This window comes from Cervus canadensis, chromosome 2 (genome assembly GCF_019320065.1).
Source record: "Cervus canadensis isolate Bull #8, Minnesota chromosome 2, ASM1932006v1, whole genome shotgun sequence".
NCBI lineage: Eukaryota > Metazoa > Chordata > Mammalia > Artiodactyla > Cervidae > Cervus > Cervus canadensis.
Genome location: NC_057387.1, coordinates 30,928,727 through 30,952,319, shown reverse-complemented (window position 1 = coordinate 30,952,319; position 23,593 = coordinate 30,928,727). Strand labels below are relative to the sequence as shown.

The following is a 23,593-nucleotide window of genomic DNA, read 5'->3' as shown; positions in this document are numbered from 1 at the left end:
GAAACACAGATGTACAGAACAGACTTTTGGACTCTGTGAGAGAAGGCGAGGGTGGGATGTTTCGAGAGAACAGCATTGAAACATGTATATTATCTAGGGTGAAACAGATCACCAGCCCAGGTTGGATGCATGAGACAAGTGCTCAGGGCTGGTGCACTGGGAAGACCCAGAGGGAGCGGGAAGAGAGGGAGGTGGGAGGGGGAATCGGGATGGGGAATACATGTAAAACCATGGCTGATTCATGTCAATGTATGAGAAAACCCACTTCAATATTGTAAAGTAATTAGCCTCCAACTAATAAAAATAAATGAAAAAAAAAAAGAAGAGGTGTGGGTAGAATGTTCATAAAGTAGCACCTAATAAGAAGAAAGTTCCTTAGACCCTGATTGTACAAATTACGTAAGACTAATGCTACAAAGAAAAAATATTTAAGAACAGCTAATACCTTCCAAGGATTTTTAGTGTTTACTTTCCAATAAATACATGCTTTGATGCCAGGCACGAAATATCCACAGCATAAATACCTAATCATAATGTTTAAATGGATGCTTATCAGCCCTGAGAACTGCCAAAAAACCTATCAGGCTTGTACTTTTCATGGTGATGGTCTCTACCACCCTGCTAGGAGACATGATGTTTTGTCCTTATTAAGCAGAGGAGGTGGTGGGGGAGTGCATGTTGGAAGTCCATGAGTGGTTGTTTGCAGGGGAGGAGATTTGTTGACTTACTGATTAGCTATGTACACATCTGGATTAGATGCTCCTTTGTGATGACCTGGTAGTCAGATGGTATAAAAGGCAAATCCAGGCTCTGCAAGAACAATACTGACAGCAACCATGGCAAAACTTATTCTCCTCACAGGTGAGTCTGTAATTGGAGATGGAGCCTTATTTTTTTTTTTTTTGTTCTTTTTTTTTTTTTTTTGGAGCCTTATTCTTACCTGATTTCTTTTCCTCTCTGGATCTGAAAGGCATGAAGTAGTCTTCACACATAGCTCTATATTTTTTTATTCTTCTTTCATCATTTCAAATTTCCAAGGGCATCCTGACATGCACAAATATGTCTGCTTCTAATTCTCTTCTCAATTGACTATGGCAGCATTTCTATCTTCACTGAGGCCATGAGCACAGTCCTGAAAGAAAGGCTAGTTTTCTCCCAATGTTTGTCTTACTCTCCCATCTCTTGTTGGGTTGTTTCCTTTTCTCTATTCATCTTTCTACACCAACTCATTTTAATTGGTATTATTTTTATTTACATGCTTGTGTTTTTGGTCTATCTTTTTCAGAGGTGGAAATCAGTAGAAACTGAGATACAGTTATGCAAGTTGTCTTTTTTCCTACTGTTTTCAGGATTATTCCTCTTTTATCCCTTACTGTTCTACTATGCCGCTGATATATTATAAAAATATCATAAATTCAATCATTTAAATGCGTAGTTTCAGTACCTTGTTTAGAGCCAAGTAGTATTCACAGCTTATTAGTTGCTCTAGAGCTGAGATTTACCAACTTTTTATAGCTTCAGCTTTTCCAGATGAGACCTCCAACTCAATTTATAAAACAATCAGATCAAAAGTGCTCTGGTAGAAGCCAGGGAATGCCATCTGGAATCTTGCCTCACAGTTCCTAGTTCTTCTCTTCTGCTATAAGTGTTCTTAAACTTGGTTTAAATAAATCCCAAGGCTCCCGGAGATACTGAGTTCACTGATTTAGAGGATGCTTTGTGTGTGAAGGCTGTATTCATCCAAGTTAAGGACAGTGAAACATGGATGGGTGTGTGGTCACTGAGTAAATTTTGGATAGTTTCAGTAAGTAGATCTTCCATAGATAGTAGACTTCCAACTCTGCATTCAATAACGTTTGTTACTGACATGGAAGTGGAAGAATAGGGAGGCATGCTCATTTTTGACTAAGAGAAAGGAAGTGCAGCTTTATTGTTTGTTGTCATTTAGTTGCTAACTTGTATCCTACTCTTTTGCAACTCCAGGGACTGTAGCCCACCACACTCCTGGGTCCTTGGGATTTCCCAGGCAAGAATACTGGAGAGGGTTGCCATGCCTTCCTCTAGGGGATCTTTCCAACCCAGGGATCAAACCCGTGTCACCTGCATTGGCAGGCAAATTCTTTACCATTGAGTCACCAAGGAATCTCTTTGCCTTCCTTAAAAAGCCTACTATTTGGCATAACCCCTGAGTGCCACTTGGGTTGTAAACATCTGTGACCTGTAGCATTGTACCCAAGGCCTCAGAATTATATTTGGCAAGATATAGATAACTGGTTCAGAATTCATGTTGTTTCTTTCTCTCTAGGTCTGGCCTTTCTGCTGAATACTCAGCTAGGTAAGTCATGGACTCCATATTTTATTCTTGACATAATGTTTCCCTACCATAGACCTCCAATCTCTGTAAATTACACAAAATGCAATTTTTGTCCGCTTAATGTATTAAATGTTATTTTTTCATATCCCAATATTACTTTAAAAAAATATACCAAGAGATAAGCTGTACAAGGGAAAGAAAGTTACTGTCTTCTTCACAAACAGATGGGTTTGATGCACTGGCTGCTACTGCTATCCTATTTGGCATGACCACCTGAGTTATACATTAGTATTCACTGGGCTTCATAGGAGGACTACCGGGCATCTTTTCTTAAGTGGTTCTCCAGCTTAGCCAAGATCACAAAGTGAATCTGTTAAAGTTCAAAATAACCAGCCTCAAGTCAGTGACTGGTTCCCACATTAGAAGCTTTGAACTCATTAGTGAAAATGTTCCTACTAACCAACCCTGCACAGAGAACAAGCATCTGAGGCAAAGGGAGGCAAACAGAGGCAAAGGTAACACTTACAGCACATTTCAGTGGTACCTAACTCAGGCCACTGTTCTTACTTCTCACTATCCTCAGGTTCTGCCTACCAGCTGGTATGCTACTTCTCTAACTGGGCCCAGTACCGTCCAGGCCTGGGAAGCTTCAAGCCTGACAACATCGACCCCTGCCTCTGCACTCACCTGATCTACGCCTTCGCTGGGATGAGTAACAATGAGATCACCACCATTGAATGGAATGATGTGGCTCTCTACAGTTCTTTCAATGACCTGAAAAAAAAGTAAGAGAAAGGGGAGATATCTGAATTAGTATCTTCCAGGCCAATGCTTCCCAGACATTAATTAATGTGCAAACAAGTCATTCTTAAAATGCAGTTCAGGTTCAGTGAGTCTCAGGTGGACACTGTATTTATAACAAGCTTCCCAGTGATGTTGATGCTTCTTGTCCAGGAACTGAACTTCAAGTATTGAGACTATAATAACATAAAACATTGCCTGCTTTACATAGTATTAAAAAATTAGTTCTGTTTCTCCCTTCCTTTCTCTATCAATATTTTTTTTAATTGCTCCTTTCAAGGCAAGTTTTTTGTTTTTGTTTTTTCAATTGGAGGCTAATTACTTTAAAATATTGTGGTGGTTTTTGCCTGACATTCACATGAATCAGCCATGAGTGTACATGTGTTCCCCATCCTGACCCTCCCTCCCACATCCCTCCCCATCCCATCCCTCTGGGTTATCCCAGTGCACCAGCCCTGAGCACCCTGTCTCATGCCTCGAACCTGGACTGGCAATCTGTTTCACATATGATAATATACATGTTTCAATGCTATTCTCTCAAATCATTCCACCCTCACCTTCTCCTACAGAGTCCAAAAGTCTGTTCTTTATATCTGTGTCTCTTTTGCTATTTCACATATAGGGTCACTGTTACCACCTTTCTAAATTCCATATGTATGCATTAGTATACTGTATTGGTGTTTTTCTTTCTGACTTACTTCACTCTGTATAATAGGCTCCAGTTTCATCCACATCATTAAAACTGATTCAAATGTATTTTTTAATAGCTGAGTAATATTCCATTGTGTTTATGTACCACAGCTTTCTTATTCATTCGTCTGCTGATGAACATCTAGGTTGCTCCCATGTCCTGGTTATTGTAAACAGTGCTGTGATGAATATTGGGGTACATGTGTCTCTTTCAATTCTGTTTTCCTCCGTGTATATGCCCAGCAGTGGGATTGCTGGGTCATATGGCAGTTCTATTTCCAGTTTTTTAAGGAATCTCCACACTGTTCTCCATAGTGGCTGTACTAGTTTGCATTCCCACCAACAGTGGAAGAGGGTTCCTTTTTCTCCACACCCTCTCCAACATTTATTGCTTGTAGACTTTTTGATAGCAGCCATTGTGACCATTGTGCGACAGTACCTCATTGTGGTTTTGATATGCATTTCTCTGATGATGAGGGATGTTGAGCATCTTTTCATGTGTTTATTAGCCATCTGGATGTCTTATTTGGAGAAATATCTGTTTAGTTCTTTGGCCCATTTTTTGATTGGGTCGCTCATTTCTCTGGAATTGAGCTGCAAGAGTTTCTTGTATATTTTTAAGATTAATTATTTGTCAGTTGCTTCATTTGCTATTATTTTTTCACATGCTGAAGGCTTTCTTTTCACCTTGCTTATAGTTTCCTTTGTTGTGCAAAAGCTTTTAGTTTAATTAGGTCCCATTTGTTTATTTTTGCTTTTATTTCCATTACTCTGGGAGGTGGGTCATAGAGGATCCTGCTGTGATTTACATCAGAGAGCTTTTTGCCTATGTTTTCCTCTAGGAGTTTTATAGTTTCTGGTCTTACATTTAGATCTTTAATCCATTTTGAGTTTATTTTTGTGTATGGTGTTAGAAAGTGTTCTAGTTTCATTCTTTTCAAGTGGTTGACCAGTCTTCCCAGCACCACTTGTTAAAGAGATTGTCTTTTCTCCATTGTATATTCTTGCCTCCTTTGTCAAAGATAAGGTGTCCATAGGTGCGTGGATTTACCTCTGGCTTGCTTTTTTGTTTGTTTGTTTTGTTCTTTCTTTCTTTTTTTTTTTCCATTTATTTTTATTCGTTGGAGGCTAATTACTTTACAATATTGTAGTGGTTTTTGCCATACATTGACATGAATCAGCCATGGATTTACATGTGTTCCTCATCCTGATTCTCCCCTCCCACCTCCCTCCCCATCCCATCCCCCTAGGTCTTCCCAGTGCACCAGCGCTGAGCACTTGTCTCATGCATCCAACCTGGGCTGGTGATCTGTTTCACCCTTGATAGTATACTTGTTTCAATGCTCTTCTCTCAGAACATCCCACCCTTACTTTCTCCCAAGAGTCCAAAAGTCTATTCTGTACATCTGTGTCTCTTTCTCTGTTTTGCATATAGGGTTATTGTTAGCATCTTTAAAAATTCCATATATATGCATTAGTATACTGTATTGGTGTTTATCTTTCTGGCTTACTTCACTCTGTATAATGGGCTCCAGTTTCATCCATCTCATTAGAACTGATTCAAATGAATCCTTTTTAATGGCTGAGTAATATTCCATGGTGTATATGTACCACAGCTTCCTTATCCATTCGTCTGCTGATGGGCATCTAGGTTGCTTCCATGTCCTGGCTATTATAAACAGTGCTGCGATGAACATTGGGATGCATGTGTCTCTTTCAGATCTGGTTTCCTCGGTGTGTATGCCCAGAAGTGGGATTGCTGGGTCATATGGCAGTCCTATTTCCAGTTTTTTAAGGAATCTCCACACTGTTTTCCATAGTGGCTGTACTAGTTTGCATTCCCACCAACAGTGTAAGAGGGTTCCCTTTTCTCCACACCCTCTCCAGCATTTATTGCTTGTAGACTTTTGGATAGCAGCCATCCTGACTGGCGTGTAATGGTACCTCATTGTGGTTTTGATTTGCATTTCTCTGATAATGAGTGATGTTGAGCATCTTTTCATGTGTTTGTTAGCCATCTGTATGTCTTCTTTGGAGAAATATCTGTTTAGTTCTTTGGCCCATTTTTTGATTGGGTCATTTATTTTTCTGGAATTGAGCTGCTTGTATATTTTTGAGATTAATCCTTTGTCTATTTCTTCGTTTGCTATTATTTTCTCCCATTCTGAAGGCTATCTTTTCATCTTTCTTATAGTTTTCTTTGTTGTGCGAAAGGTTTTAAGTTTAATTAGGTCCCATTTGTTTATTTTTGCTTTTATTCCCAATATTCTGGGAGGTGGGTCATAGAGAATCCTGCTGTGATTTATGTCGGATAGTGTTTTGCCTATGTTCTCCTCTAGGACTTTTATAGTTTCTGGCCTTACATTTCGATCTTTAATCCATTTTGAGTTTATTTTTGTGTATGGTATTAGAAAGTGTTCTAGTTTCATTCTTTTACAAGTGGTTGACCAGTTTTCCTAGCACCACTTCTTAAAGAGGTTGTCTTTTTTTCCATGGTATATCCTTGCCTCCTTTGTCGAAAGTAAGGTGTCCATAGGTGTGTGGATTTATCTCTGGGCTTTCTATTTTGTTCCGTTGATCTATATTTCTGTCTTTGTGCCAGTACCATACTGTCTTGATGACTGTGGCTTTGTAGTAGAACCTGAAGTCAGGCAGGTTGATTCTTCCAGTTCCGTTCTTCTTTCTCAGGATTGCTTTGGCTATTTGAGGTTTTTCAAATTGTGAAGTTATTTGTTCTAGTTTTGTGAAAATACCGTTGGTAGCTTGATAGGGATTGCATTGAATCTATAGATTGCTTTGGGTAGTATACTCATTTTCACTATATTGATTTTTCTGATCCATGAACATGGTATATTTCTCCATCTATTTGTGTCCTCTTTGACTTCTTTCATCAGTGTTTTATAGTTTTCTATATATGGGCCTTTTGTTTCTTTAGGTAGATTTATTCTTAAGAATTTTATTCTTTTCGTTGCAATGGTGAATGGAATTGTTTCTTTAATTTTGCTTTCTGTTTTCTCATTGTTAGTGTATAAGAATGCAAGGGATTTCTGTGTGTTAATTTTATGTCCTGCAACTTTACTATATTCATTGATTAGTTCTAGTAATTTTCTGGTAGAGTCTTTAGGGTTTTCTATGTAGAGGATCGTGTCATCTACAAACAGTAAGAGTTTTACTTCTTCTTTTCCAGTCTGGATTCCTTTCATTCTTTTTCTTCTCTGATTGCTGTGGTCAAAACTTCCAAAACTATGTTGAATAGTAGTGGTGAGAGTGGGCACCCTTGTCTTGTTCCTGACTTTAGGGAAAATGCTTTCAATTTTTCACCATTGAGGATAATGTTTGCTGTAGGTTTATCATATATGACTTTTATTATATTGAGATATGTTCCTTCTGTGCCTGCTATCTGGAGGGTTTTTTTTTTAATATCATAAATGGATGTTGAATTTTGTCAAAGGCTTTCTCTGCATCTATTGAGATAATCATATGGTTTTTATCTTTCAACTTATTAATGTGGTGTATCACATTGATTGATTTGCAGATATTGAAGAATCCTTGCATCCCTGGGATAAAGCCCACTTGGTCATGATGGATAATCTTTTCAATATGTTGTTGGATTCTGTTTGCTAGAGTTTTGTTAAGGATTTTTGCATCTATGTTCATCAGTGATATTGGCCTGTAGTTTTCTTTTTTTGTGGCATCTTTGTCTGGTTTTGGTATTAGGGTGAAGGTGGCCTCATAGAAAGAATTTGGAAATTTACCTTCCTCTGCAATTTTCTGGAAGAGTTTGAGTAGGATAGATGTTAGCTCTTCTCTAAATTTTTGGTAGAATTCAGCTGTGAAGCCGTCTGGTTCTGGGTTTTTGTTTGCTGGAAGATTTCTGATTACAGTTTCAATTTCTGTGCTTGTGATGAGTCTGTTAAAATTTTCTATTTCTTCCTGATTCAGTTTTGGAAAGTTATACTTTTCTACGAATTTATCCATTTTTTCCAAGTTGTCCATTTTATTGGCATATAGTTGCTGATAGTAGTCTCTTATGGTCCTTTGTATTTCTGTGTTGTCTGTTGTCATTTCTCCATTTTCATTTCTAATTTTATTCATTTGATTCTTCTCCCTTTGTTTCTTGATGAGTCTGGCTAATGGTTTGTAAATTTTATTTATCTTCTCAAAGAACCAGCTTTTAGCTTTGCTGATTTTGGCTATGGTCTCCTTTATTTCTTTTGCATTTATTTCTGCCCTAATTTTTATGATTTCTTTCCTTCTACTAACCCTGGGGTTCTTCATTTCTTCTTTTTCTAGTTGCTTTAGGTATAGAGTTAGGTTATTTATTTGATTTCTCTCCTGTTTTTTAGGTAGGTTTGTACTGCTATGAACATTCCCCTTAGCACTGCTTTTACTGAATCCCATAGGTTTTGGGTTGGTGTGTTTTCATTTTCATTGTTTCTATGCATGTTTTGATTTCTTTTTTTATTTCTTCCATGATTTGTTGATTATTCAGAAGAGTGTTGTTTAGCCTCCATGTGTTTGTATTTTTAATAGATTTTTTCCTGTAGTTGACATTTAATCTTACTGCATTGTGATCAGAAAAGATGCTTGAGATGATTTCAGTTTTTTTGAATTTACCAAGGCTAGATTTATGGCCCAGGATGTGATCCATCCTGGAGAAGGTTCCATGTGCACTTGAGAAAAAGGTGAAATTCATTGTTTCAAGTTGAAATGTCCTATAGATATCAATTAGGTCTAACTGGTCCATTGTATCATTTAACGTTTGTGTTTCCTTGATAATTTTCTGTGTAGTTGATTTATCCATAGGTGTGACTGAGGTATTAAAGTCTCCCACTATTATTGTGTTACTGTTAATTTCCCCTTTCATACTTATTAACATTTGCCTTACATATTGTGGTGCTCTTATGTTGGGTGCATATATATTTATAATTGTTATATCTTCTTCTTGGATTGATACTTTGATCATTATGTAGTGTCCTTCTTTGTCTCTTTCCATGGCCTTTTCTTTCAAAATCTATTTTATCTGATATGAGTATTTCGACTCCTGCTTTCTTTTGGTCTCCATTTGCATGAAATACCTTTTTCTAGCCCTTCATTTTCAGTCTATATGTATCCCTAGGTTTGAGGTGGGTCTCTTGTAGACAGCATATTTAGGGGTCTTGCTTCTGTATCCATTCAGCCAGTCTTTGTCCTTTGGTTGGGGCATTCAACCCATTTACATTTAAAGTAATTATTGATAAGTATGATCCCGTTGCCATTTACTTTGCTGATTTGGGTTTGAGTTTATAAACCTTTTCTGTGTTTCCTGTCTAGAAGAGATCCTTAGCATTTGTTGGAGAGCTGGTTTGGTGGTGCTGAATTGTCTCAGCTTTCTCTTGTCTGTAAAGCTTTTCATTTCTCCTTCATATTTGAATGAGATCCTTGCTGGGTACAGTTATCTAGGTTGTAGGTTTTTCTCTTTCATCACTTTAAGTATGTCTTGCCATTCCCTTCTGGCTTGAAGAGTTTCTATTGAAAGATCAGCTGTTATCCTTATGGGGATCCCTTTGTGAGTTATTTGTTGTTTTTCCCTTGCTGCTTTTAATATTTGTTGTTTGTGTTTGATCTTTGTTAATTTGATTAATTTGTGTCTTGGGGTGTTTCAATTTGGGTTTATCCTCTTTGGGACACTCTGCTCTTCTTAGACTTGAGTGGCTATTTCCTTCCCCACCTTAGGGAAGTTTTCAACTATTATCTCCTCAAGTATTTTCTCAAGGCCTTTCTTTTTGTCTTCTTCTTATGGGACTCCTATGAGTTGAATGTTGGGGCTTTTAACATTGTCCCAGAGATCTCTGATGTTTTCCTCATTTCTTTTAATTCTTTTTTCCTCTCTGCTTCATTTATTTCCACTATTCTATCTTCCATTTCATTTATCCTATCTTCTGCCTCAGTTATTCTACTGTTGGTTGCCTCCAGAGTGCTTTTGATATCAGTTATTGCATTATTCATTATTGGTTGACTCTTTTATTTTTTCTAGGTCCTTGTTAAACTTTTCTTGCATCTTCTCAATCCTTGTCTCCAGACTATTTATGTATAATTCCATTTTGTTTTCAAGATTTTGGATCATTTTTACTATCACTATTCTGAATTCTTTTTCAGGTAAACTCCCTATGTCCTCCTCTTCTGTTTGGTTTGATGGGCTTTTATCATGTTCCTTTACCTGCTGAATATTTCTCTACCTTTTCATCTTGTTTAGGTTGTTGTGTTTGGGTGGCCTTTCTCTATGCTGGAAGTTTGTGGTTCTTGTTGACTGTGGAGGTTCCCCCCTGTGGGTGGGGTTGGACGGGTGGCTTGTCAGAGTTTCCTGGTTAGGGAAGCTTGCGTCAGTGTTCTGGTGGGTGGAGCTGGATCTCTTCTCTTTGAAGTGCAATTAAGTGTCCAGTAGTGAGTTTTGAGGTGTCTATGGGTTTGGTGTGACTTTTGGCCACCTGTATTTTTGTGCTCAGGGTTATGTTCCTGCGTTGTTGGAGAATTAGCTTGGAATGTCTTGCTCTGGAACTTGTCGGCTCTTGGGTGGTGCTTGGTTTCAGTGTAGGTATGGAGGCTTTTAAATGAGTTTTTGTTGATTAATGTTCCCTGGAGTCAGGAGTTTTCTGGTGTTCTCAAGTTTTGGATTTGAGTTATGATGTGTGTGTGCATGCTAAGCCGCTTCAGTCATGTCCCACTCTTTGTGACTATAGCCCACCAGGCTCCTCTGTCCGTGGGATTCTCCAGGCAAGAATACTGGAGTGGGTTGCCATGCTCTCCTCCAGGGGATCTTTCCCACCCAGGGACTGAACCCACATCTCTTATGTCTCCTGAATAGGCAGGCAGATTCTTTACCACTAGCACCACCTGGGAAGCCCAAGCCCTTTCAGAGTGGTATTTCTTAAACTGTGATCTATTATTGATCTTGCATCAAAATCACATATGAGGCAGTTGATAAAAATCAGTCCCTAATCCAACTGAATCACAGTCTTTGAGAAAGGGGCTAAACACCTGAAATTTTAATGTTATCCTTCAACTCTGGTCCTTGTACTCTATTCTTATCTAATCTGATGCTTGAGAACCACTAGTCCAGACAATGTTCATGATTCTAAGCCAATTGATTCATATTCATGATCACAGAGTCTGAGAAAGTAATTATGTCCAAGCAACACTTACCATTTCAGCTGATAGGATAGAATGTAAGAATTCCCAGTACAATCCTATTTTTAAAAGACCTAGTCCTATGGAACAGGAACTCATAAATGAAGGTCTTAAAGAGCTTAACCATGAAGAGGGGGAGAATTTTACAAGACACTTACTTGCTGCGGTTTAGCCTAGGAGTACTGGAAGCAACTTCAGATGCAAATGCGCTTCCAACATTAGGCCCGAGAAGCAGAGAAGGAAGAGGAACTTTGAGAGCTTGAAGCAGGGATAGCTGTAGAGAACTTCCAGGACAAGATCCAGGAGATCCTGCTCACCCATCAAGTGCTGCCCTGAAATATCCATCCCAAGCAAAGTGTTTGCCCTAATAGTGTTAGTTGCTCAGTCATGTCTGACTCTTTGTGACCCCCCTGGACTGTAGCCTGCCAGGCTCCCCTGTCCATGGGATTCTCCTTGGAAAATTACTGGAGTGTGTTGCCATCTCCTTCTCTAGTGGATCTTCCCAACCCAGAGATCTAACCCGGGTCCCCTGCATTGCAGGCAGATTCTTTACCTTCTGAGCCACCAGGGAAGCTCTGTAGTTTCATAGCATCAACCTATTTTTTTTTTCCTCAGTCTTTTACTATAATATTTTAAACTATAGTATGCTTATATGTCTCTTCTATATGCTAAGTTGCTTCAGTCGTGTCCGGCTCTTTGCGACCATCTGGACTGTAGCCTGCCAGGCTCCTCTGTCCATGGGCTGCTCCAGGCAAGAATACTGGAGTGGGTTGCCATTCCTTTCTCCAGGAGGTCTTCTCTACCCAGGGATCAAACCTGCTTCTCTTATGTCTCCTGCATTGGCAGGCAGATACTTTACCACTAGCACCACCTGGGAAGCCCATGTTCCTTTTAACTCATGGATAAACTGTTCTTTTATTCTCAAGGGGAAAAAAAAAGTCTTCTAATTTAGATTTCTCTAAAGAACTCTGTGCATTCATAATGACAACACAAATAATTTTTATAAGAAAGTGTTCTGTAGTGATGGGAAATTGTTCTACAGAGTATCTTATCAAGACAACATTAAAGTTTATAATCAGGCCCGATACAAAGCATTATTTTTAAATTGAGGGATTCATGGATTTTGAAGTTTTTCTTTTCTCTATTTTGTTTTATAGGAACAGCCAGCTGAAAATTCTCCTGGCCATTGGAGGCTGGAACTTTGGAACTGCCCCTTAAGTCCTCTATGAGAGAGCTTGATGTTCATTTAATTTGCTATGGATAACAGGTTAGCCCAGTGTGACCCATGTCCCTTCAGATTTCATAATCCGCCACTGCTGCTAAGTTACTTCCGTCGTGTCCAACTCTTGTGTGACCCCATAGATGGCAGCCCACCAGGCTCCTCTGTCCCTGGGATTCTCCAGGCAAGAATACTGGGGTGTGTTGCCATTTCTTTCTCCAATGCATGCATGCAGGCTAAGTCACTTCAGTTGTGTCCGACTCTGTGTGACCCTATGGACAGCAGCCCACCAGGCTCCTCTGTCCACGGGATTCTCTAGGCAAGAATACTGGAGTGGGTTGCCATTTCCTTCTCCAGATTTCATAACCTAAGATGGGGTATTAAGGATGTACATTAAGCAAATATGCTACTTAAATAAATTACTACACCAGAATCTCAGTACTAAATAGAACACAATTTATTGTATATGTTTACATTTATATGGATATTCTAGGACTCCATTCACAGAGATTCAGTTACTGAGACTTCAAAACAATCTCTTCTTAAAGTATTTCAGAAGCACAATGCCTGAGAAGAGTGTCATAGCACTTTTCTCCATTTACCTTCTGGAAGAAAGAAAGAGAAAGTCATGAAAATAAATAAGGAAACTCTTTTAAGGGCATATGAACTTCAGAGACCATTTAGAGAGACAACACATTGAGCCAAAGTAGACAGGCATTCGAAGCAACAGGTCCAACTTGGAAGAAAAATCAGAGTTGGGTGGATAACAAAGTAAAGAGAATGTTGAGGTACCATGGCTGGCAGAGTAGTTATACAAAGAAGTACAGGAGAAAACCAGCAGTAAACTTTTATCTGGGCTTTTGGTCCTAGTGAAAAACTTTGAGGCAAAAATATAGGAGTTTGACTTTCCAACAAGATGTTGTGGCCACCAAGACCTCACTCTGCCTTCTTTGAATCTCTCTCAGTTTCACTGCCATGGGTGCCACTCCGGAGAACCGCAAGACTTTCATTTCTTCAGTCGTCCAGTTCCTGCGCCAGTATGGATTTGACGGGCTGGATTTTGATTGGGAGTACCCTGGCTCTCGTGGAAGCCCTTCTCAGGACAAGCATCTCTTCACTGTCTTGGTGCAGGTGAGGAGGAATGTGGCAGCGTCGAGCCCAAGAAAATCCAAAGAAGAATTCTTTGCAAGGAGAATATGGTGGTTCCAGAATGAAAGTAAACTGGAGTTTAGATTTATAGGATCTTTGCATCACAAAGATTCTTGGATATCATGCCTATATTCCACAGCCTTTGATAACAACAACAACATTACATGGGTTATGTGCCAGGCACAATTTTATAAGCTGTTTTTAAAGTTATAGCCCATTTCATCTTCATATGTACCTTATGATAAAGATACTATAAGTATAATAACCTTTATTTTACAAATGAGAAAACTAAAATATGAAGAGTTTAAGCAACCTAACATCAAATAACTAATAGGTGTCATAACTACCCATGTAGTCTGGGTACTACATAGGTACTAGTGAGTACTAATTTTTTTAAGGATTTTTTAGTAATCTAGAGATATGGCAAAACTCATGTTTTAGAAGGATTACTCTGACTTTAACCATGGAGGATGAATTAGAAGGAGGTAAGGAGACAGGGAGAGTGTTAGGATGCTATTACAATAACTCAAGCCAGAAAGGCTGAGGACCTGAACAAAGATCCTAACAGTGAGGACAGAAAGAGGAAGTATACAAGAGATATTAGGAGGGTAGAATCAATAGGATTTGGAGACCAAATGGAAGTGGGGAAAGAGAGAATTTCATTTTCTGTCCTTGAGAATTGATTTGACTCTGGTCCTCTTAACTAAGATGGTAAATACAGGAAGAAGATAGATTTGAAACAAGAAGAAAAACTCATTAATTTGTCTTTGAACATGATGAGAGAGAGGAATTTGTAGGGCACCATAAGAATGCCCAATAGACACTGGATGAATAGATATTGGATGAATGACAAACAGGTGTTCAGGACAAGAACTTGCTTTGATATATTGTATCGACATCATCAACAAAGTTAAATAATTAAGAGATCACCGAGGAAAAATGACTGGAGTGAGAAAAGCAAGGATGGCTTTAGATTTCAGTTCAGTTCAGTCACTCAGTCATGTCCGACTCTTTGCGACCCCATGAACTGCAGCACACCAGGACTCCCTGTCCATTACCAACTGCAGGAGTCCACCCAAACCCATGTCCATTGAGTCGGTGATGCCATCCAGCCATCTCATCCTCTGTTTTCCCCTTCTCCTCCTGCCCTCAATCTTTCCCAGCATCAGGGTCTTTTCAAATGAGTCAGCTCTTTGCATCATGGGGCCAAAGTATTGGAGTTTCAGCTTCAGCATCAGTCATTCCAAAGAACACTCAGGACTGATCTTCTTTAGGATGGACTGGTTGGATCTCTTTGCAGTCCAAGGGACTCTCAAGAGTCTTCTCCAACACCACAATTCAAAAGCATCAATTCTTCAGTTCTCAGCCTTCTATATAGTCCAACTCTCACACCCATACATGACCACTGGAAAAACCATAGCCTTGACTAGAGGGACCTTTGTTGACAAAGTAATGTCTCTGCTTTTTAATATGCTGTCTAGGTTGGTCATAACTTTCCTTCCAAGGAGTAAGTGTCTTTCAATTTCATGGCTGCTGTCACCATCTGCAGTGATTTTGGAGGCCAAAAAAATTAAATCTGACACTGTTTCCACTGTTTCCCCACCTATTTGCCATGAAGTAATGGGACCAGATGACATGATCTTAGTTTTCTGAATGTTGAGCTTTAAGCCAACTTTTTCACTCTCCTCTTTCACTTTCATCAAGAGGCTCTTTAGTTCCTCTTCACTTTCTGCCATAAGGGTCGTGTCATCTGCATATCTGAGGTTATTGATATTTCTCCTGGCAATCTTGATTCCAGCTTGTGCTTCATCCAGCCCAGCATTTCTCATGATGTACTCTGAATACAAGTTAAATAAGCAGGGTGACAATATACAGCCTTGACATACTCCTTTTCCGATTTGGAACCAGTCTGTTGTTTAGTGTCGTTATAACTGTTGCTTCCTGACCTGCACACAGGTTTCTCAAGAGGCAGGTCAGGTGGTCTGGTATTCCCATCTCCTTCAGAATTTTCCACCATTTATTGTGATCCACACATTGGCATAGTCAATAAAGCAGAAATAGATGTTTTTCTGGAACTCTCTTGCTTTTTCAATGATCCAGCAGATGTTGGCAATTTGATCTCTGGTTCCTCCTTTTTTGCTGAAACCAGCTTGAACATCTGGAAGTTCACCGTTCACATATTGCTGAAGTCTGGCTTGGAGAATTTTGAGCATTACTTTACTAGTGTGTGAGATGTGTGCAATTGTGTGGTGGTTTGAGCATTCTTTGGCATTGCCTTTCTTAGGGATTGGAATGAAAACTGACCTTTTCCAGTCCTGTGGCCACTGCTGAGTGTTCCAAATTTGCTGACACATTGAGTGCAACACTTCCACAGCATCATCTTTTAGCATTTGAAATAGCTCAACTGTAATTCCATCACCTCCTCTAGCTTTGTTTGTACTGATGTTTCCTAAGGCCCACTTGACTTCACATTCCAGGATGTCTGGCTCTAGGTGAGTGGTCACACCATTGTGATTATATGAGTCATGAAGGTCTTTTTTGTACAGTTCTTCTGTGTATTCTTGCCACCTCTTCTTAATATCTTCTGCTTCTATTAGATCCATACCCTTCTGTCTTTATTGAGCCCATCTTTGCATGAAATGTTCCCTTGGTATCTCTAATTTTCTTGAAGAGATTTCTAGTCTTTCCCATTTTATTGTTTTCCTCTATTTCTTTGCATTGATCACTGAGGAAGGCTTTCATAGATTTACCCTCCCCCAAGACAGACATTTTTCCTATACCATCTGTTATACCAGATTGTCTGCCAGTATCCAATAATTTCAACATTAAGTAATTCATTGGTTGAAAAATCAATCCACTTACTTGTTGATCAGCTCTAGTGATCAAAAAGAACATCTATATTCTTAGTCAAGGCATACTTCCAGTCACAATTAATAACTTCCAATCATTGGTTCTAGCTCTGTTCACTGAACTAACAAAGAATAAAGCTTCTCGCTTTGGTAATATATCGGTTGGTCCAATATTTGAAGACAGCTATACTATCTTGTTAATAATTTTTCATCTTCTAGTTAAATAACCTAGTTCATTTAATAAGTATATGTATGACAATCTTTAGACACATTCTTCACTGGAGCACACTTTGGTACACCCTAATGATGCAGTTATGAAAACTGAATTCAGTACTCAGGATGAGATTAGAGTCACACAATAAAAATGGATTAACCTCTAGCATTGAGTGGGAACCTATCACCTGGCTGTTAATAGCTTCCCCATTGACCAATTGAACTTTTCATTTGTTGGGATGTCAGTCCAATAAAGTAGCTCATTTACTGGACAAAGGAAAGCAAATTTCTGTATTGCTAAAACCTGGATATAAATTATTACAGCAACTATAACTTCATAGTGCAGTGATATAAGTAGAGCTCTGACTGATCATCTGGGACCTGGGTTTTGGTCATGACCCGGCTACTAACTTGCTGGGAGACTTTGGTGAAATAATCTAACTTGTACACATATTAGCTATAAAATTAATACCATCAATCCTGTCTACTTTATAGGGGTATTGAGAAACAGAAGTAAGATAAAATATGTGAAAGCACTTTGAAAAAGTAAAGCATTATACAAATATAAATTTATTAATAGTTAAGGAGTTGAAACCAGTTTCATAGATGCTTTACTATACTTGATTATTCTATAGGAAACACGTGAAGCTTTTGAACAGGAAGCCAAGCAAACCAACAAGCCCAGGCTGCTGGTCACCGCAGCAGTATCTGCTGGCATCTCCAATATCCAGGCTGGCTATGAGATTCCCCAGCTATCCCAGTGAGTGACTCACCTTATCCTCAAACCTCTTGCAGGCATCACTCTTGCAAGGTAGACTTGTCCTTTGTCTTGTTACCCAGGGACTTTGTTTATCGTGTTTTGGAAGTGGTATCTTTTGCTCGCTTAAATGTGGGATATAACTACTGTTGTTATTTAGTCACTAAGTCATGTCCAACTCTTTTGGGACCCTATGGACTGTAGCCCACCAGACTCCTAGGTCCATGGAAATTCCCAGGCAAAAATATTGGAGTGAGTTGCCATTTCCATCTCTAGGGGATCTCTCTACCCAGGTTCAGAACCTGTGTCTCCTGCATTGGCAGGTGGATTCTTTACTGTTGAGCTACCAGGGATGCCCACATAAGTGTGGGAAATAGCCATGGGAAATGCTTTACAACCCTTTATTCTAACCTCAGATACCTGGACTTCATCCATGTCATGACCTATGACCTCCATGGCTCCTGGGAAGGCTACACCGGAGAGAACAGCCCTCTCTACAAATACCCAACTGACACTGGCAGCAATGCTTACCTCAATGTGGTGAGTCTCCACACAGATGCAGATGCAGACCAGAGATGTTGTAAATTACATGCAGATTCAGGGACAAAACAAACATAAACTCTGCAAAAGTCTCATTTGGATAACTCTCCTAAGTGACCAATTTTATCTCATTAACTATAACCTCACCAAAATATTTTTGAAAAAGTACAAACTAATCTATGTCGTGAGCATCATTAAATTTTACCTGTTAGGTCAGTGGACTAGCATAACAAAGTGTGGGGTCTTCAGCTGGGTGGATCTCTAAGTCACCTGCTACCTTTTCAGGAATACGCCATGAACTACTGGAAGAGCAATGGGGCCCCGGCTGAGAAGCTTATCGTTGGATTCCCTGCCTACGGACACAGTTTCACCCTAAGAGATGCTTCCAACAATGGCATTGGTGCCCCCACTTCTGGCGCTGGTCCTGCTGGGCCCTATACCAGGGAGGCTGGGTTCTGGGCCTACTATGAGGTAGGTACGCTGGGCTGTACAATTGGAATTCTAGGAATGCCATGTTCTGTGCTGCACAGTAGCCTTAGGGCTAGAACCTGCAAGAAACTTGAATGTTCATTCTGTCCACTATTTACAAACTTTAACACAAATATTATTCCAAACGCTTCAGGTGTGTAAGTAACCTATTCATTTACCTAATCCACTATGAAGATTCATAGTGTGCAATATCCCTTCAAAGTACAATTGTTGTTGCTTGTTGTTTAGTCGCAAAGTCATGTCTGACTCTTTTGCAACTCCATGGACTAGCCTGCAAGTCTCCTCTGTCCATGGGATTCTCCAGGCAAGAAAACTGGAGTAGGTTGCCATTTCCTTCTCCAGGGGATCTTCTCAACTCAGGAGATTCACCTGCATTGCAGGTGAATTCTTTATTGCTGAGCCACCAGGGAAGCCCATTCAAACAACACGCTGCATACTTAAGGTCATTTATATTAACACATAAGGGGATTAAGTAACTATCTCCCATACTGATGTGGGTTCCCAAAATCAAGCACTAAGAATAAGGCTAACATCTGAGTATTTCAAAAACAACTTGTTCCTATTTACTGCAGGTAAAAGGCCGTAATTAGAAACCTGTGGACCCCAATTGGAGACATGACAGGAAAAAAAAATCAAAGAGGAAGGTGTATGTTTTATTTTTCATAGGAGTCATATTTAAAGGATTTTAATCTCTTGGCTTTTTAAAGATCTGCACCTTCCTGAAAGATGGAGCCACTGAGGTATGGGATGACTCTCAGGAAGTGCCCTATGCCTACAAGGGCACTGAATGGGTTGGCTATGACAATGTTAACAGCTTCAGAATCAAGGTAAGGTCAGCCCCTCCAATGTGCTGTCAGCTCAGCCCAGAGTCTCAAGAAATAAAATGATTCCTGGTGTCCTCAATCCTTAAATAGGCTCAGTGGCTTAAGGAGAACAACTTTGGAGGTGCCATGGTCTGGGCCATTGACCTGGATGATTTCACAGGCACTTTCTGCAACCAGGGCAAGTTCCCCCTGATCAACACCTTGAAGGATGCTCTTGGCCTGACGAGTGCAAGTAAGTGACAGTAGGGGAATGCCCAGGGTGTATAGATGCTCCTTTTCCAACTCAAGACAGCCTAACATCTTCCCATTCCCTTTGCCCCCAGGAGTCTCCTCATTGCTGTTGCCTGGCTGAGAGACAGGCACTTAACATTCTTTCCTCCTTAGCAGTTGTATGCTCTAACGAGAAACCAGGTCTGCTGGGAGGGTTTTCCAGGTCTATTAAGTGTTAAAGGTGTGGAAAAGCCTCAAGAAATTAGGCTGGCCTTTAATATTAGCATTTACTTTTCTACGAACCCCTTATTAAAAGTCTTATTCAGCCTGCCTGGGGAGACTGAATAACAAACCCTAAGCAGTACTGGGGTGGGTTTAGGGTTTAGTCGTTGTGTCCAGCTCTTATGACCCCATGGACTGACTGCAACCTGCCAGGCTCCTCTGTCCATGGAATTCTCCAGGCAAGAATACTGAACTGAGTTGCCATTTCCTTCTCCAGGGGATCATCCTGATCTAGGAATCGAACCCAGGTCTCCTGCATTGCAGGCAGATTCTTTACCAACTGAGCTAAGAGGGAAGCCCATACTGACATACTTCTAAACCTGTAATTCAGGGGAAGTACTAATTCTCTAAATTTTGTCCAGATTTTCTCTTATCTGCTCACCACTTAAACCCAAATCCTAGAAAAGCATTTTGCATATACTGGATGCTCAGTAAAAATTTTTAAAAATGATTTTAGCATCTTAAGAGAGAACTTTTAAAATTTAAAACCAGTCTGGCTTGAAATTAGGGCTGCTCTTAATTCCTAAGTATGGAGTTACCTTGTGAGCTTCTCAGGTGTCAGGACCCAGAGCGAACCGCAACCCATCTCCAGACCTCCCCTCAGGCCTGCTAGTTCTTCACCTCTAGGTGAACCTGGGAGCCTCTGCCAGGTCTGCTCTTTGTGCTGTTTCAGCCTGTAGCGCCCCCACTCAGACCAGTGAGCCCAGCAGCAATCCTGGAAACGAAAGTGGGAGTGGAAATGAGAGCAGCAGCTCTGAGGGTAGAGGATACTGTGCCGACAAAGCCGATGGCCTCTACCCAGTGGCAAATAACAGAAATGCCTTCTGGAACTGCGCCAATGGAATCACATACGAGCAGAACTGCCCGCCCGGGCTTGTCTTTGACACCAGCTGTCTTTGCTGCAACTGGGCATAAAGCTGACCGTGTCTCCATTTCCTAGGGTACAAGTCTCCTTTGCCTAGCACACCTCGTTCCTACCTATAGAGTTCTGCAATAAAACGCATCAGTTAAAACATGAGTGTCCCTGGTTTTAAGTGATTTGGGTAGAGACCTTTCTAGATGTGAAAATATAGGCTGTGCATGGGCTTGGAGTGGCAGAAGAGTGTGTGTGAGGAAGTCATGGCACCAGCAACCTCACAAGTCTTTTATTTGCTTAGGTTGATCTTTATGAAGGTTGAAAGCTGTCAGAAGGAAATTTATGCATATTTGGAATTGGCAGGGGATGAAGTCATGAAGAAGATAGGTCTCTAGTTTGGTGAGTGTCCTCGGTAGGGAGCCAAAGTGATTCTGGGAGTCTTAGGGACACAGGCCTGTTGACTTGCTCAAGGGACAGAAGGCCAGAGCATTCTCTCCATGCCTGCTGAAGTCCTGGAGCTGGTCCAACCCTCTGAATTGTCAGCATTGGGAAGGTCTGTGCAGTGGACTCCTCTGGGGATATGTGCTTTTCTCAGGAGTGAAAGAAGAGGTCCCTTCCTTGAAACCATATATAGTGGTCATTTGCGGCTATAATTGTACTGCATCACAGCCTCCCCTGGCCTGGCTGATTGACGGGGGTAGACATCAGACTCACAAGGGCTACTCAGATTATCACCCCTTGGAATCTACAACAGAGAACAACGAATGGCTGTCAGTGTCTGTGAGTGGCTTTGCCTATAATATATAAGTTCAGGCTCTATAGAGGGAAGTCGAGGAGAAGGGAAAGTTGCTGTGGATGCAGAGCAAGAAGATTAAACATTGGGGGTGGGAGTTACGGAGAAAATCCATGATGAGAGATGGAGAGAGAACATTTATCGATGGCTTTCCAACTCTTGATTCTAGCTCTTTCCTGAGGCCTAGAGGAATTCCTGCCTTTGGGTTCTGTGAAACACCTCTATAACTATATAATAAATTTCTCTTTGCTACATAAGCTGGCTTGTTTGTTTCTTCATTTGCAACTAAAAGGACCCTAACTAATAAAATAAGAATATAATGGCTCCTATTTTCTGGCATACTTGCTGAAAGTCAAACTCTATTCTAAGTGTTTTACATGTATTTTATTATTTAATTCTCCCAACAACTTAGTGAGGAAGAGAAGGTAACATTAATCTAAAACTGAATAACCCACCCAACATCTCACTTCTCATTAATTGCAGAGCCAGATTCAAAAGAAGTCACAGTCCTAACTATTATATTTCACTGCCTCCTTTGACACAGACCTCAGTGTTCTCAAGGCATACAGCAGTACTGGTGTTAATGATGAGGCACCTGCAGCTTTCTGGGTAATGAGTATTCATTTATGAGTCTACAACAATTCTTTATTATTATTATGTGCCAGATAATGTTCTAGGTACTAAAGACACAGTGGTAAATAAGATAAAGGGTTCATCTTTATGGGGATTATACTTTGCTGATAGGAATCTTAAGCAATAAATGAGCTAAAAAATAAAAAAGAGGAAAACAAAACAGTAATAGAAAGTGACCAAGGGAAGAGCCAACTTTAGTCTGAGCAGTCCAGGAAGGCCTCTCTGGAGAGATCCCATATGAGATAAGCCTTGATATTACAGGAGAACCAATTGTTTTGAGATCTGGGAAAAGTGCATTTCAGACAGAGATGCACCAAGTACAAAGTCCTTCAGGTGTAAATGGAGATGAATGTTAGAAAAAGGATCAGGGATGACGTCAATATCATGGTGATATGAGATACTCCAGTTCATCATCACTAAACCTGCCTTACAAGAGATATTGAAAACAGCTCTTCTAACTCAAACAAAAAGGCGAAAGAATTCAAAACTTTGAGTAAAGTGGTAAATAGAATCAGAAAATTGCAACTTCAGAACAGATTGTTAAACAGTTATAGAGTAAAAGTTAAAGGGAAAAAGCAGTAAAATTACTATACCTACTTTAATTTGGTAATGAACTCACAATTTTAAAAGGGTTAATTTGAGACAACAAAAACTTAAGAGAGGAAGAGGAAAAGGACAGAATCCATACAGGCAAATAAATTGCTATTAGCAGAAAAAGGACTATTTTACCTATGATATGTTTTATACAAACCTCATGATAACCATAAAACATCTAGAGCAGAGGAACAAAATGTAAGAAAAGAGGAAACTGAGAAACACGTCATAGAAAACTATCAAGCTAAAATGGCAGAGAGAAACACAAGGGAAAAGAAACAATGGAGATACAGATCAACCAGTAAACAAAAGATTAAATGGCAGGACTAAGTCCTCATTTGGCAGTAATCGCCTTAAATACAAATGAATTAAGTTCACCAATTAAGACACAGAGTGGCTGGATGGGCTAAAAAACAAGATCCAATTATATGCTGCCTCTGGGAGATTCAACTATTCCACTTTGGGGTAGTTATCTGAAGAATACAAAAACATAATTTGAAAAGATACATGCACGCATATGTTCACTGCAGCACTATTTACAATAGCCAAGATGTGGAAACAATCTGAGTGGCCACTGACAGATGAATGGATAAAGAAGGTGTAGTATATGTATGCTATATTAAATCGTGCTCTACCATTAAGCAAAAATGAAATCTTGCCATTTGTGAAAATATGAATGAAACCTAAAGATATCAACCCAAGTGAAAAAAGATGGAGAAAGACAAATGTTATATGATTTCACTCATCGTGGATATAAAAATCAAACCACATACACACAGAGAGCAAATTGGTGGCTACCAGATGGGAAGAGCAGGAAAGGGAGGTAAAAATGGGTAGAAAGGGTCAAGTGTGAGGTGATGAATGGAAACAAGACTTTTGGTGGTGGGGATGCAGAAGTATACACAGATGTCATACAATAATGTCATACACATGAAACTTACATAATGGTATAAACCAATGTCACTTCAGTTAAAAAAAGGGGGGGGGGGGAGACCAGTGTCGCCAGGGAACAACTAGGCAGTGGTCAGATCATGCAAGGTGTTGAAACATGGTTAAAAGTTTGGATTTTGTTGTAAGTGAACTGTGAAGTAATTTGAAGGTTATATCATGATCTAAATGGAGCTGAGATACGATTATAGTACATGGAAAAACAGCACTCATAATGATCGTAGCTGAGCACTTGCATGACCTGCCTTGGAGATTGAAGACATTG

The 23,593-nt window shown here is 39.9% G+C and overlaps 1 protein-coding gene across 2 annotated transcripts; it reads left to right on the top strand.

The window, feature by feature from the left end:
* The first annotated feature begins 796 nt into the window (after positions 1 to 796).
* Positions 797 to 20,522, top strand: CHIA (chitinase acidic). 2 transcript variants are annotated; one of them, XM_043447032.1, is made up of 11 exons: positions 797 to 861; positions 2,306 to 2,335; positions 2,898 to 3,099; positions 12,130 to 12,186; positions 13,157 to 13,322; positions 17,038 to 17,162; positions 17,576 to 17,699; positions 17,985 to 18,170; positions 18,896 to 19,015; positions 19,103 to 19,244; positions 20,178 to 20,522. In XM_043447032.1, the coding sequence occupies exons 1-11, from the start codon at positions 837 to 839 to the stop codon at positions 20,417 to 20,419; spliced, it is 1,419 nt and encodes a 472-aa protein (XP_043302967.1). In that variant the 5' UTR covers positions 797 to 836; the 3' UTR covers positions 20,420 to 20,522. The 2 variants fall into 2 exon arrangements, with proteins under 2 accessions (XP_043302967.1, XP_043302977.1); XM_043447042.1 differs by lacking the exons at positions 797 to 861; positions 2,306 to 2,335 and adding an exon at positions 5,554 to 5,555 and having other exon boundaries at positions 3,027 to 3,099.
* Positions 20,523 to 23,593: the final 3,071 nt, after the last annotated feature.

What these genes read in the sequence shown, in the direction of transcription:
- CHIA (XM_043447032.1), top strand. Translation starts at nt 837, where the DNA reads ATGGCAAAACTTATTCTCCTCACAG. An exon ending in TTAACAGCTTCAGAATCAAG is followed by an intron (nt 19,016 to 19,102) that starts GTAAGGTCAGCC and finishes ATCCTTAAATAG; the next exon opens with GCTCAGTGGCTTAAGGAGAA. An exon ending in TCTTGGCCTGACGAGTGCAA is followed by an intron (nt 19,245 to 20,177) that starts GTAAGTGACAGT and finishes GTGCTGTTTCAG; the next exon opens with CCTGTAGCGCCCCCACTCAG.